This window comes from Microcaecilia unicolor, chromosome 5, assembly GCF_901765095.1.
Source record: "Microcaecilia unicolor chromosome 5, aMicUni1.1, whole genome shotgun sequence".
In the NCBI taxonomy this organism is placed as follows: Eukaryota; Metazoa; Chordata; class Amphibia; order Gymnophiona; family Siphonopidae; genus Microcaecilia; species Microcaecilia unicolor.
This window is the reverse complement of record NC_044035.1, coordinates 297392804-297406009: the sequence shown is the minus strand read 5'-3', so window position 1 is coordinate 297406009 and position 13206 is coordinate 297392804. Positions and strand designations below refer to the sequence as shown.

The 13206-nt window shown below is 45.0% G+C and overlaps 1 protein-coding gene across 1 annotated transcript in view; it reads left to right on the top strand.

Annotated features, from left to right (window-relative positions):
• The window catches only part of LPCAT2 (lysophosphatidylcholine acyltransferase 2), a 157433-nt gene that overhangs the window by 58333 nt on the left and 85894 nt on the right, over positions 1–13206 (top strand). The window contains exon 5 of the mRNA XM_030204309.1: positions 7062–7122. Coding sequence (XP_030060169.1) covers positions 7062–7122 — 61 coding nt within the window. The remainder of the gene's footprint in view (positions 1–7061; positions 7123–13206) is intronic.

Below are 13206 nucleotides of genomic sequence, written 5' to 3'. Positions count from 1 at the left end.
GACAGGTCGTGCTTGGGAGGGCTGAGAGAGAGAGGGAGGGAGGCGCGGGGGCTGGAAACTCTACAGAGTTCCCTCGTGTGCTTGGTCACTGCTGCTTGTGATGAACCCGGAAGAACGTGACGTCAATTCAGGAGATAGATACAGAGAGCACGAATGCTTCAAGGTTTCAGTGCCACGGAGTCAGCTTCAGAACGTTGAAGGTGCTTTTTATTATATACGATATGGTAAATGATGACAGATAATATATCTCAGATAAGTGATTTGTCTTTCAATAAGATATTCATAATATGTGCATGCAATTCTTACCTGAGCCCCAGTACGATTTCGGGAGCAGAACTAATATTTTGCATAAACATACATCCAGTAGCAATGCGTTTAGATTATTACAGCATCATGTACTGTAACATGGGGTTAGGGAAAGAAGAAAAAACAAAGTTGTAAAATGGGGATTTACTTGTGCTGGCGAACATTCCGCCGGTCAGCAATGTAGCTTGGAAGTTTGAGAAGGGTTTGGAACCCCAAGCTAAAGTCAGGTTTCCTAGTTGATGGGGCTTGCAGGCAGTTGGCAGAGAGAGACGGACAGCAGGAGCGAGAGGGTGTGTGATGCTGAGTAGGGCTGAGGAAGAGGAGGTTTTGAGGGAAAAGGGGTAACGGAAGGATTGGAGTGATAGTGAGAGTAAGGTGATTAGTGTGGTGATGAATGTGCTGTAAGGGATAGATTTATTTAAAGTTTTACTGTGGTTGGGATTTTGGTATAGGTTAAGTGGCGTTTAAGGGGAACAGGTTGAAAGAATCTAATGTATGTCCGTTTGGAAACTTTGTAAGGGGTTTCCAGTGAATAAAAATCACAGCTGAGGAGAAAATCCTTGCTGACCTGGGTATGTGTAGGGCATGCAAAGGAATGGAATGTTTGGTGAAAAGGCTGCAATTGGAATGCTGAGAGTAGTGCTGTGAGACAAAGGTTGACAGTCTCTCTTTTTAGTGCAGGGACTCACAAAAAATACAGTTTAAGCCCAGAAGGATAGGGAATTTTATTTAATTTGTTTTTTTGAAGTAGTTATTTGGCCAAAGTAACCCATTCCATTAGTGAGAATTCTCAAGAAAAATTAGGGAGTGAAGGTTTTGCTTACAGTTCTTTTGGTTAAGCGTTAGGTTTAGGAGGAAGCTGGACAAAGAACCAAGAACGCGTTCCGGAGGACATCGAAGGGCCCCCACGCAAGAAAGTCTACGCTACACACCAACAAAGGAAACCTGTAACAGCTAAGTGACTTTGAGAACACAGAGAAAACCTAGGATGACGACAAGGGGAAAAGAAAATATACTTACCTGAAAGGCTATGTGCTGCTACTTCTGGGGAAAAGGGTTGAAGTTCTGAAAAATAAGAATTTGAAAACAAAGAAACAAATTCTTCATAGAATTTTTTATGGGAGTTCTATAACTTAAACAAGTGAAGGAAAAAAAGTGTAATATTGAAAAACAATACTTATCTGATAGCGATCCAAGGTGGGCTGAATCCTGTGGAAAGAAAATTTATGGGGTTAAAAGAGGTTGATTACATGTTAAACCTTCTGCATTTTACCATTTAAAAAGTTAGTTACGTTGCTGGGTTAAAATATTCAGGGTAATTAAATTAAATTATTGATTACAACAAACTGTAAATTGTGAAATTGTGTTTTTTTTATTCTCAGAAATAGTAAAATCCTGACAGTTTATTTTCCTCTCCCGCTCCTGGAGTGGGAGACGAGGTTAGTTACTGTTGTCCACTCATTCCTGGGTGCTGGTTTCTGGAAAGTCGCCACGACTACTACCATCAGGCTTGCCGGAATCCAGTTTCATCTTACATCACACCCAGGCGTGAGGTGGATTAACAGTACTCTAATATTCTATTCTATCTGATTAAATGACTACAAAACAGTACATATCACTGCTGTTAGGGTTTTGTGTCGGGCTATGTGCTTTGACACCTGTTAAACTTTGATGCAACAATATTAGCTTCCAATCTTTCTTTGAATACGGTATATAGTTCTTACCCTTACTCATAAAATGTTCCACATACTGGTGCTCCATTATCTCTCATTCCTCATAATTATGTGTACTCCACCCTGTACTCTGCATTCATTGCATGATGGCCACTTATGTTCCTTTGGTCTCAGGTACTCATGCTCAACTTGATTGTACAAATAAGTACCTGTATATACTATGCAAACCCTTTGAATGTGGTTGCAAAAACCACAGAAAGGTGGTATATCAAGTGCCATTCCCTTTCTCCTTTTATTCTGTAGCACCTACATCTTGGAATACCCTTCTGATTCTTTTACTAAACTTAAAACTGCAAACTATCCTTAAAACCAGAGACACAGCCGGAACAGTAGAACTAAGATTTGCTATGCTCATTGGCTGAATAGTGAATACCACCCAAAAACTGCACACATGGCAAGAAAGTAGCCCAAAAACTCACAACCCACCAACGCCAATGGAGATGTGCTGGACCTTGGGGTGGAGTAGGGACTGGAGGGAGATGTAGATGTGCTGGACCTGCCAGGAAGGGGAGCACAAGAGAAGAAAGAGACCAGACCGGGGGAGGGAAGAGAGAGACTGGATTGGAGGTTGGGTGGTGGAATGGAGGAGAGACACACAGAAAGGGTTATGACAGATCATGAGGGGAGCAGGGGAGAGAAAGTGAGAGATGCTAGATTATAGGTGTGGGAGGAAGGGCAGGGGGGGGGACAGGGCTCGGACGAGAGATGCTGGGTATGGAGTAGAATAAAGACAAGGACACAGGACAATGCTGGAAAAGAGGTGGGATAGGAACACAGGGACACTAGAGAGCAGATGCTAAATGGGGGGGGGGGGAATGGGGACAAAAAGGAGAGATGCTGGACAGGACAAGTAGGGGGACACAAAGAAGATAGATGGCAGACATGGAGAGAGAAGAAATGTCAAATAGACAGGAGACCCTGGAAAGGCAGGAAAAACAAAGAAAAGCAGACCAAATCAAATGGAAAAATAAAATGCTCAGACTTCAAAGGTAGAAAAAATCATGTATTTTATTTATCAATTGGATCATGTCAGCTTTGGGAAATGTGCATCTCTGATACCTTGTATTTCCATTTGTTTATCTAGTATTGCTGGGGGGGGGGGGGTGCAAACTTGGGTGTCCATGCTGATGGAAGAAGGTGGTGAAGTGGTGTAAGTGTGCTGGGTGCAGGAACTGGGTAGGATTGTGCAGGTGAAGAAACTAAAAAGCTGGAGAGCAGTATTCAGTTTGGGTGGGAGGAAAGTCATCATTGGGAGGTAGCTACTGGGGAGTGTATGCCACAGGAGGTTATATGGGATAGTAGCTGACAGATCTATTAGAGTGTTTGTGCTGGGGGGGGGGGGAATTGGAGAGAGAGCTATGGGGGTGTGTGCTTGTGCATAGGTGCCAGCTCTGTGGATGCTTGAGCACCCCCAATATTGAGTAAATGTCTTCACATTGTTAAAGGAGGGATAATTTGTGATGGGCTTACAACCCCAGTCATTCTCAAGTTAGCTCTTATGTTTATGTGCTTGGGGGGGAGCAGAGAGAGTTAGGGCAGGGGGTGTTGGCACGATGGGGAGAGGCAGAGAGAGCTATGGAGATGGAGGGTGTTTGCATGTGTGTGCTGGGAGGAGGCAAAAAAGAGACCTATAGTGTGTTTGCGCACTGGGGGGGTGGGGAGACAGAGAGAGGTATCCACCCTGGAGAGGCAACCCATGTGGAGCCACCTTGATTGGGAGGATAATTGGAAACCTATCAACCTCAGAAACAACCCTTAAAGAGCATTGTTACTGAGGAAACAATTCTCCAGCAGCCCTGTTGGTGGGATAAATTTAAATTACAGAATCTGTTTTTCTTTGGGAGGGGGGAGTGGGGTTTGAGAAACTACCATTTTGGGGGGGGGGGTAGAAGAGAGATTCAGAGGCTACTATTTTGGGGGGGAGGGGGAGGGTGTGCAATTCAAAACAACTTTTTAAACCATGGACCTTTACAGATTTGTACACAATTTGGAGAGGATAGGTATGAATGGGGATGGCTAGATGGAGTGAGGTTGTGAAATGGGGGTAAAAGAAAGGAGTTGACGTGTGAGAAGAGATTGAGACATGGTATGAATAACTGGGAGGACTAGAGAATGGATGACAGGCATTGAACAAGGAGAGGGAGGAGTTGTGGAGGAGTATGAGAAAAGGAGATGGGTTTCTGAAGGGGCTGTGAGGAAATGGACTAAAGATAGTGAAAGAGAGGAAATAGGAGATGTGGTAGAGGATGACAGATGGAATGGTCTGGAGACAAGGGATGGAAGAGGAGGGTAGGTGAGGGCTGAGAGGACAAGCACAGTAAATGAAAATGTGGAGACTAGGAAGTTGGTGAAAGATAAACGTAGGATAGGAGACTGGGAAGGAGAAAGACAGAGGGAGCAATGGGATTGCTGGAGATGAGATGAGAGGGAAATATATATATATCCCCACCCCTCAACTTCTCGCTGCCTCTAGATTCACCCATGATTTTTTACTCCTCATGCATTCATTCTCTCTCTCTCTATATATATATATCTATATAGATATATATATCTATATATATCTATCTATATATATATATATATATATATATATATATATATATACATAGAGAGAGAGAGAGAGAATGAGAGAGAATGAATGCATGAGGAGTAAAAAATCATGGGTGAATCTAGAGGCAGCGAGAAGTTGGGGGGTGGGGAGAAACAGTGCCAGACAGAAAAGAAAGGAATAAGAGTAAGGGAGAGAGAAGAAATACAAATGTAAACCTGGAGAAAGATCAACATAAAAATGGAAGTCTGGGACCAATCTATTAGAAAAGTATCCAGATAACAAAGGTAGAAAAGAAAATTATTACTTTAAGGGTTTGAATTTTTCCATTTGGGAAACACATCTTTTCTATTTTTGTATTTAGCAGAGTACAGGACAAAATGAATTCTTTTATTTTACCAGCATTGCACTGATTCCACAGTCTGCCTTTTTTGTGGGGGGGTGAGGGGGGGTGCTCTCCATTTCAGTTCTTGTCAGCAGGTTTTTTTTTTTTTTTTTTGGGGGGGGGGGGGAGGAATGTATGTTCCCTGCTCTGTTTCAGGTAAGGGACTGTCCATGTTCTGCATGTGTGACTGAGATGAAGGATTCTGCTATTATTTAGTAATCTGTGTAGAAATCTGTAACAATGCAGCTTGTTCCAGTTTTCTAGTAGCAGGTATATTGATGCTCCAGTGTAATATTTAAAAGCACTTTTTCATATGTGGGTTACTGCTGTTATCATGTGGTAAGCTTCCTATATAGGTTTTTAAAGTTTCTCTCTTGCAGGGTTTTGTTAGTTCAGTGTCTGGGCTATTTGAAAGCAGCCTCTGGGGTAAGGGTTGCCAAAGGTGGTCTTTGTCACCCCTCCCTCTCCCCATCAAAATAAAATGCTCAGGACCAGTGGTCTCCAAATCCTGTAGAGTCATCACACACACAAAAAAACCCATCTGCAGCAGTTTCTGGCAGTGGAAAGAGTATGTATGCTGTTCTGAAGTGATATTCACATTTTGAATATTCTTTCCATGGTGAGCTATGAGGGGATAGCTCCATTGTTGGGGAATATGAAATTTGAAAACGGAACTAGAGCCTCAGGTTTTATATTGATTCTGAACAATCCTGTAAAGATTTGAGATTCTACTCCCACATAGAATAGTTTGTTGAATTATGCTGTCATTATAGCAAATGTTTTACTTGGTAGCTGAAACTGGCTAGGGGTGGAAAGATTTCCTTATGCATGGAAGGTGTTGGTGTTCTATATTACTATTTTAAAAGTGGGGATGAGTGGGGAGGAGTATGATGTGTGAAAATATTGCTTTGGCTCCCCCCCCCATTGTCACCCAAATAGTTGTCTACACACAACACTGCCCCTCACCATACAGTACATGCACAAATGTTGCACATAACACATGTACACACACTCTCACACACAGACATATACAAACACAGATAACAAGCTAGTCTTTAGCTGTGAGGCACTGAATTTTAAATTTATTCAGATTCTCATATTTTTTTTTGTTTTATTTTGTTTTTTAATTGTACTGTGAAATCTCTTGGCTAAAATTTATACGTTTCTTATTGTTGCCATGGGCACAGCCAAATTAACTACAAACTAGGAACGTTACCTAGGGCCCAAAGTATAGGGGTCCTGTGAGATGTATGCAGCACTTGGGCGGTTATGATCGACGACTATCTGGCTTTAAGAATTCTACCTTTGTCAAGAAGTCAGAAGTCCTCCTTCATACGATGAAGCCTTCCTGTTTTAGGATAAGTAGGAGAGGAGATTGTGGATAGGATCCGCCAATGGGAAGGATGTAGGGGCAGAGCATTGGAAAGGTGCTGTAGTCGCAAAAAAAGATGTAGTAGACTGGGCCAAGTTTCTGTATTTGGTGGGAGATGGAAGAAAAATGAAGTATTCTTCCCCTATGCCCCCCCCCCCCCCCCCAAATAGGAAAAGCTGTTCTAATAGCTGCAGCATAGAAATACTGACTCACAGTAACATAGCAATTACAGAATTGTGCCGCACACTTTAATATGCCCACTCAGGCACATACACCCTTCCACTTGCACACACCAAAATGGAGACTTGAGACATTGTAAAACATTTTGAGGGGATGTGTTTTAAACCTTTGTAGTGCTTGAGAATTGTTTCATCAAACCTGTGAAGGGTAGGAAACAACTATGTTGTTCAAGTGCTTCGGTTCCCCTAGTGTTCTTAATATTGTTAGTTTCATTTATTGTTGATACAAGATCATCCAGAAATATTTAGAGGTGCAAAACTATGATTTGCAGGTGGGAGGGAAGGGAGTAAATAGCTCATGTCTTCATTGCAAGGTTTATTCATTCATATAAAAGCATTGCTCATGAACATAACTAGTGATCGTTTGCAGCTATATTAGGCTGTAAAATAAGCTATTTTTTTCAATGTATCATTTTTTTGTTGTTTTAAATGTTAAAACATATTTTATAATAAAGTTCCTTTGTATTTGCAATTCAAGGTACTGATTTTCCCAGAAGGCACTTGTTCGAATCGTTCCTGTCTAATCACTTTCAAACTAGGTGAGGTGTTTGCAATTGTTGCTAATAAATCATGACATAGAATGAAAATAAATATGAAATTGATTTTTAAAATGTTTTTAATCTGTTAGCTTGCATTAAAGGAATATATATTAAGTATTTTTTATAATAGGTATCTGCTGGATCTGTACACTTAAAAGGATTCTGAAGATCTAGACCAAGGTGCAATGCTATTTCCGGCTAGATTTAGAAAATAACTGATAATGTAAACAGATGTATAGCCATGTGACTGCAACATTGAGCTCTGCTTCAGTTGTCTCTAAAGCATCTTTACAGTAAGCTAAGGATTTTGTTTTCATGCCTAATTGAACAGCTTTTCTGAGCATGAGCCATGGAGTTTTATAGCTAGTACTTTGTTTCTTTTTTTTTGTATCATTTTAAAGGTTTTAATAGTAGTAGTAGTAGTTTTGTGAGCTATAGCACTTCAAGAGCATGCGGAGTAGTTACTTTTCTCTGATTCTGACATCTGCCCAGCACAGTAAAACGAGTAATAAGGCTCTCTTAGCCTGTAGAGCTGTCAAACAAGGGGCACCACAGTTGTGCAGGAGTTCTGTTCTTTCCTGGTTTTCTTCTTAACTCTCCCATCGTACTTTTAGCATATACTCTGGTGGATCCTCCTCCACTTCTAACCCACTATCAGTTGGTGTACCTCAGGGATCTGTTCTGGGACCTCTTCTTTTCTCCATCTATATTTCTTCCCTTGGTACTCTGATCTCGTCCCATGGTTTTCAGTATTACCTTTATGCTGATGACTCCCATATCTACCTCTCCACACCAGAAATTTCAGCAGGAATCCAGACCAAAGTATCAGCCTGCCTGGGTGCCTCACCGCCATCTGAAACTAAGCATGAACAAGACTGAGCTGCTTATCTTTCCCCCTAAACCAACCTCGCGTCTTCCCCCATTTTCTATCTCTGTGGATAACACTCTCATCCTCCCTGTCTCATCAGCTCGTAACCTTGGGGTCGCTTCGACTCCTCTCTCTCCTTCTTCACATATTCAACAGACTGCTAAAAACTGTTGTTTCTTTCCCTATAATATCACCAACATTTGTCCGTTCCTTTCTGAGCACACTACTAGAACCTTTATCCACACTTTTAACACCTCTCGCTTAGACTATTTCAACTTGCTTCTCACAGGTCTCCCACTAAGCCACCTCTCTCCCCTTCAATCTGTTCAAAATTGTGCTACACGACTTATATTCCGCCAGTGTCGCTATGTTCATATTAGCCCTCTCCTCGAGTCACTTCTTTGGCTCCCTGTCCATTTCTGCATACAGTTCAAACTCCTCTTATTGACTTACAAGTGCATTCACTCTGCAGCTACTCAGTACCTCTCCACTCCTCCCCGGGAACTCCGTTCACTGGGTAAATCTCTATTATCTGCACCCTTCTCCTCCACTGCTAAATCCAGACTCTGTTCCTTTTATCTTGCTGCACCATATGCCTGGAGTAGACTTTGTGAGCCAGTACGTCACGCTCCCATCTTAGGCCGTCTTCAAATCTAGACTAAAAGCCAACCTTTTTGATGCTGCTTTTAACTCCTAACCCACCCTCACTTGTTCAGTACCCATGTTTTATCATTCCCACCTTAGTATTCCCTTATCTCTTATTTGTCATGTTTGTCCTAATTAGAATGTATGCTCTCTCAAGCAGGGACTGTCTCTTTATGTCTACTGTACAGCACTGCATACGTCTAGTAATACTACAGAAATGATAAGTAATAGTAGTAGTACTCTGTGCTAGCATTGTTGCACAGACCCATCTCAGGTTTTTGTTTCCTTGAGGAGCACTAAAGGAGGGTAAGTCTGTAACAGGATAATGAGGTTTGGAGGTCGAGAAGGTGCCTTATTTATTTTATTGCATTTGTATCCCACATTTTCCCACCTCTTTGCAGGCTCAATGTGGCTTACAATACATCATGAATGGTGGACATATATTAGAAGATAAACAATTAGTGATACGGAAGGATCTTGGGAACATGATAATGATAAAACATGATAGTAGTATAACAAGCAACTATTATAAGACAGTTCTGAATATATGTGGAGGAGTTGTGTGTATTCACATTGATTGATCTTTGTGGTGTGCCTTGTTAAAGAGATGGGTCTTCAGTAGATTGCGGAAGTTCATTAGTTTGTAAATAGTTTTTATGTTGCGTGGCAATGCATTCCATAACTGTGTGCTCAAGTAAGTAAAGTTAGACGCGTGCATTAGTTTGTATTTTAGACCTTTGCAGTTAGGGAAATGTAGGTTCAGGAATGTGCGGGATGATCTTTTGATATTACTGGGTGGTAGGTCTATAATCATATTTTATAAAAATGCATAGATGCCTGTGTCCTTCTATAAAACACTAGTAATAAATTGTTAGTAATCATGGTTCCATATCATCATGCTGATCAATCCATAGACTGGTGGGTTGTGTCCATCTACCAGCAGGTGGAGATAGAGAGCAATCCTTTTGCCTCCCTATATGTGGTCATGTGCTGCCGGAAACTCCTCAGCATATTCCCATCTGGCCTCCTCATCAACGCTTTCTGCGTTTTGCAGTCCTGGCCCGACACTTCCAGTTCAGAGCCCTCCCTTTCGGGTTGGCTACTGCTCCGCGGACCTTCTCCAAAGTAATGGTGGTCATCGCGGCCTTCCTGCGAAAGGAAGGAGTACAAGTCCATCCTTATCTGGACGACTGGTTGATCTGAACCCCCTCTTATGCAGAGTGCGGCAAAGCTGTGGACCGGGTGATTGCTCTTTTGAGCTCCCTGGGGTGGATCATCAACTGGGAGAAGAGCCAGCTGCGCCCGACTCAGTCCCTGAACTATCTGGGAGTTCGATTCGACACCCAAGTGGGCAGAGTGTTCCTGCCAGACAATCGGATTGTCAAACTTCAGGCTCAGGTGGACCAGTTCCTAGTAGCCTCTCCTCTTCGGGCTTGGGACTATGTGCAGCTGTTGGGCTCTATGACGGCCACGATGGAAGTAGTGCCCTGGGCCAGGGCTCATATGAGACCACTACAACACTCTCTGCTGCAGCGCTGGACTCCGGTGTCGGAGGATTATGCTGTGCGCCTTCCCTTGGACCCAGCAGTGCGCAAGGCGCTGAGCTGGTGGCTGCAGACAGACAAGTTGTCTGCAGGAATGCCTCTGGTGACCCCGGAGTGGATTGTCGTCACGACGGACACCTCTTTGTCGGGCTGGGGAGCCCACTGCTTGGGAAGGACAGCGCAGGGGCTCTGGTCTCCTGCAGAGGCAAAGTGGTCTATCAACCTCCTGGAACTCGGAGCCATTCGGTTGGCGCTTTTGGAGTTCATCCCGGTACTGGCGTTGAAACCAGTACGGGTCCTGTCGGACAATGCCACGGCTGTGGCCTATGTCAACCGCCAGGGAGGTACCAAGAGTGCCCCTCTAGCCAAGGAGGCCATGAATCTATGCCAGTGGGCGGAAGCGAACCTGGAACAGCTGTCAGCGGCCCCCATTGCCGGCGTTATGAATGTCAAGGCGGACTTTCTCAGTCGCCATACCTTGATTCCCGGAGAGTGGCTGCTGTCTGCTCAGGCGTTCTTGGACATCACGAAGCGCTGGGGCCAGCCGAGCCTAGATCTGATGGCGTCATCGGCCAATTGCCAAGTGCCGTGCTTTTTCAGCAGAGGACGGGACCCTCGATCCCTGGGAGTAGATGCTCTTCTCCAACAGTGGCCGACACAGGAGCTTCTCTATGTGTTCCCGCCCTGGCCCATGTTGGGCAGGGTGCTAGACCGGGTGGCAAAGCATCCGGGCCGGATAATCCTGGTGGGTCCGGACTGGCCCAAACGTCCCTGGTATGCGGTCTTGATCAGGCTCTCAGTGGACGATCCTCTGCGGCTGCCAGTGGAGCAGGGCCTGTTGCATCAGGGTCCCGTGGTGATGGAGGATTCCTCCCCCTTTGGTCTTACGGCCTGGCTATTGAGCGGCAGCGTCTGAGAAAGAAGGGCTTCTCAGACAAGGTCATCGCCACTATGCTAAGAGCGAGGAAGCGCTCTACTTCTACTGCTTACGCCAGGGTTTGGCGTACCTTTGCAGCGTGGTGTGAAGCAGGCTCACTTTCTCCCTTCACTGCTCCAGTTTCTTCAGTGTTGGCGTTTCTGCAAGAAGGTCTGGAGAAAGGCCTGTCGCTCAGTTCCCTTAAAGTCCAGGTAGCGGCTCTGGCTTGCTTCAGGGGCCGCCTGAAGGGTGCTTCCCTGGCTTCGCAGCCAGATGTGGTGCGCTTTCTCAAGGGAGTTAATCACCTGCGCCCTCCTCTGCACTCAGTGGTGCCTGCGTGGAATCTCAACCTGGTGCTAAGAGCCTTGCAGAAGCCGCCTTTTGAACCCTTGTCGAGGGCATCTCTGAAAGACCTGACGTTGAAAGCAGTCTTTTTGGTGACTATCACTTCAGCCAGAAGAGTTTCCGAGCTCCAGGCACTCTCTTCTGCAGTTCACTGAGGCAGGAGTGACTATTCGCACAGTGCCTTTCTTCCTGCCCAAGATTGTTTCTCGCTTCCATGTGAATCAGCAGCTCTGTCTCCCTTCCTTTCGTAGGGAGGACTACCCAGAGGAATACTCTGCTCTCAAATATCTGGATGTGAGACGAGTCATCATCAGATACTTGGAAGTGACCAATGATTTCCGGAAGTCGGATCATCTGTTTGTCCTGTTTGCAGGTCCTCGTAAGGGTCTGCAGGCTGCTAAGCCTACAGTGGCAAGATGGGTCAAGGAAGCCATTGCAGCGGCTTATGTGGCCGCGGGGAAGGTGCCGCCTATCCAGCTGAAGGCTCACTCCACTAGAGCTCAGGCGGCCTCGATGGCAGAGACCGGGTCCGTCTCCTTGGAAGAGATTTGCAAGGCGGCAACTTGGGCATCGGCCCATACCTTCTCCAGGCATTACCGCTTGACTGTGGCTGCTCGGGCGGAGGCCCGGTTTGGAGCTTCAGTGTTGCGGTCAGGGATTTCTATGTCCCGCCCTGGGTGAGTACTGCTTCGGTACATCCCACCAGTCTATGGATTGATCAGCATGATGATATGGAAGGTAAAATTATGTATCATACCTGATAATTTTCTTTCCATTAATCATAGCTGATCAATCCATAGCCCCTCCCAGATATCTGTATTGTTTATATTCTGGTTGCATTTCAGGTTCAAGTTTAGTCTTCAGTTCCTGTTCAGGAGGACTTCGTGTTCAAGTTTTTCAATGGATTCTTCAAGAGTTGAGACGAATTTGTGTTACAGTGAGCTGCTGCATTCCTCTCCCCTCCGTTTTACGGGGCTGGATTGAGACTTAAATTCTGCCGGCGCTCCCTCCCGCTTCGTGCGGCAGTTGGGCAGCTTTGTACCCCTCCCGCTTCGGCGGTGTTAGGGTCAGTCAGCTCCTCCCGCGGTTGCGGTTGCAGGATAAGCCAGATCCCCCCGCATCGGCGGGTGTGGTGTCCCTCCCCCGCTCCGCGGGGATGAGCTGGACGGATTCCCCTCCCCCACTTGTGTGGGGATGAGCTGGGTTAATTCCCCTCCCCCGTTTCGGCGGTGGTGAGCTGGGCAGAGTGTCCCTTTGTGGGTGTAATTCTCTAAGTGCTGAGTCCTGCGGATGGAGCTTGGATATCGACATACTGAGGAGTTTCCGGCAGCACATGACCACATATAGGGAGGCAAAAGGATTGCTCTCTATCTCCACCTGCTGGTAGATGGACACAACCCACCAGTCTATGGATTGATCAGCTATGATTAATGGAAAGAAAATTATCAGGTATGATACATAATTTTACCTTAAGGTGACTGTGGGATCTCTGTACCTGTATGTAAAGTATGTGCATAAATCTCAATGCTGTCTGGGCATCACCCAAACTCTGCCCAAGAACATGCCTACATGAAGGCAACAAGATGTCTTCCGTTATGCCTCCATAGTTTATTGATGATGAGTAAAGTTTTGTGAAGAGTGGTAGGTCACTTCAGTGTTTTGTCCCTACCTTCTACTACACCTTGAGGTATTTTGGTTGTTTCCAGTTTCCTCTTTTGTGGTGTAGCTGCAGTTTTGCAGTGGTGCATCAAAAACATCTGTTGGGA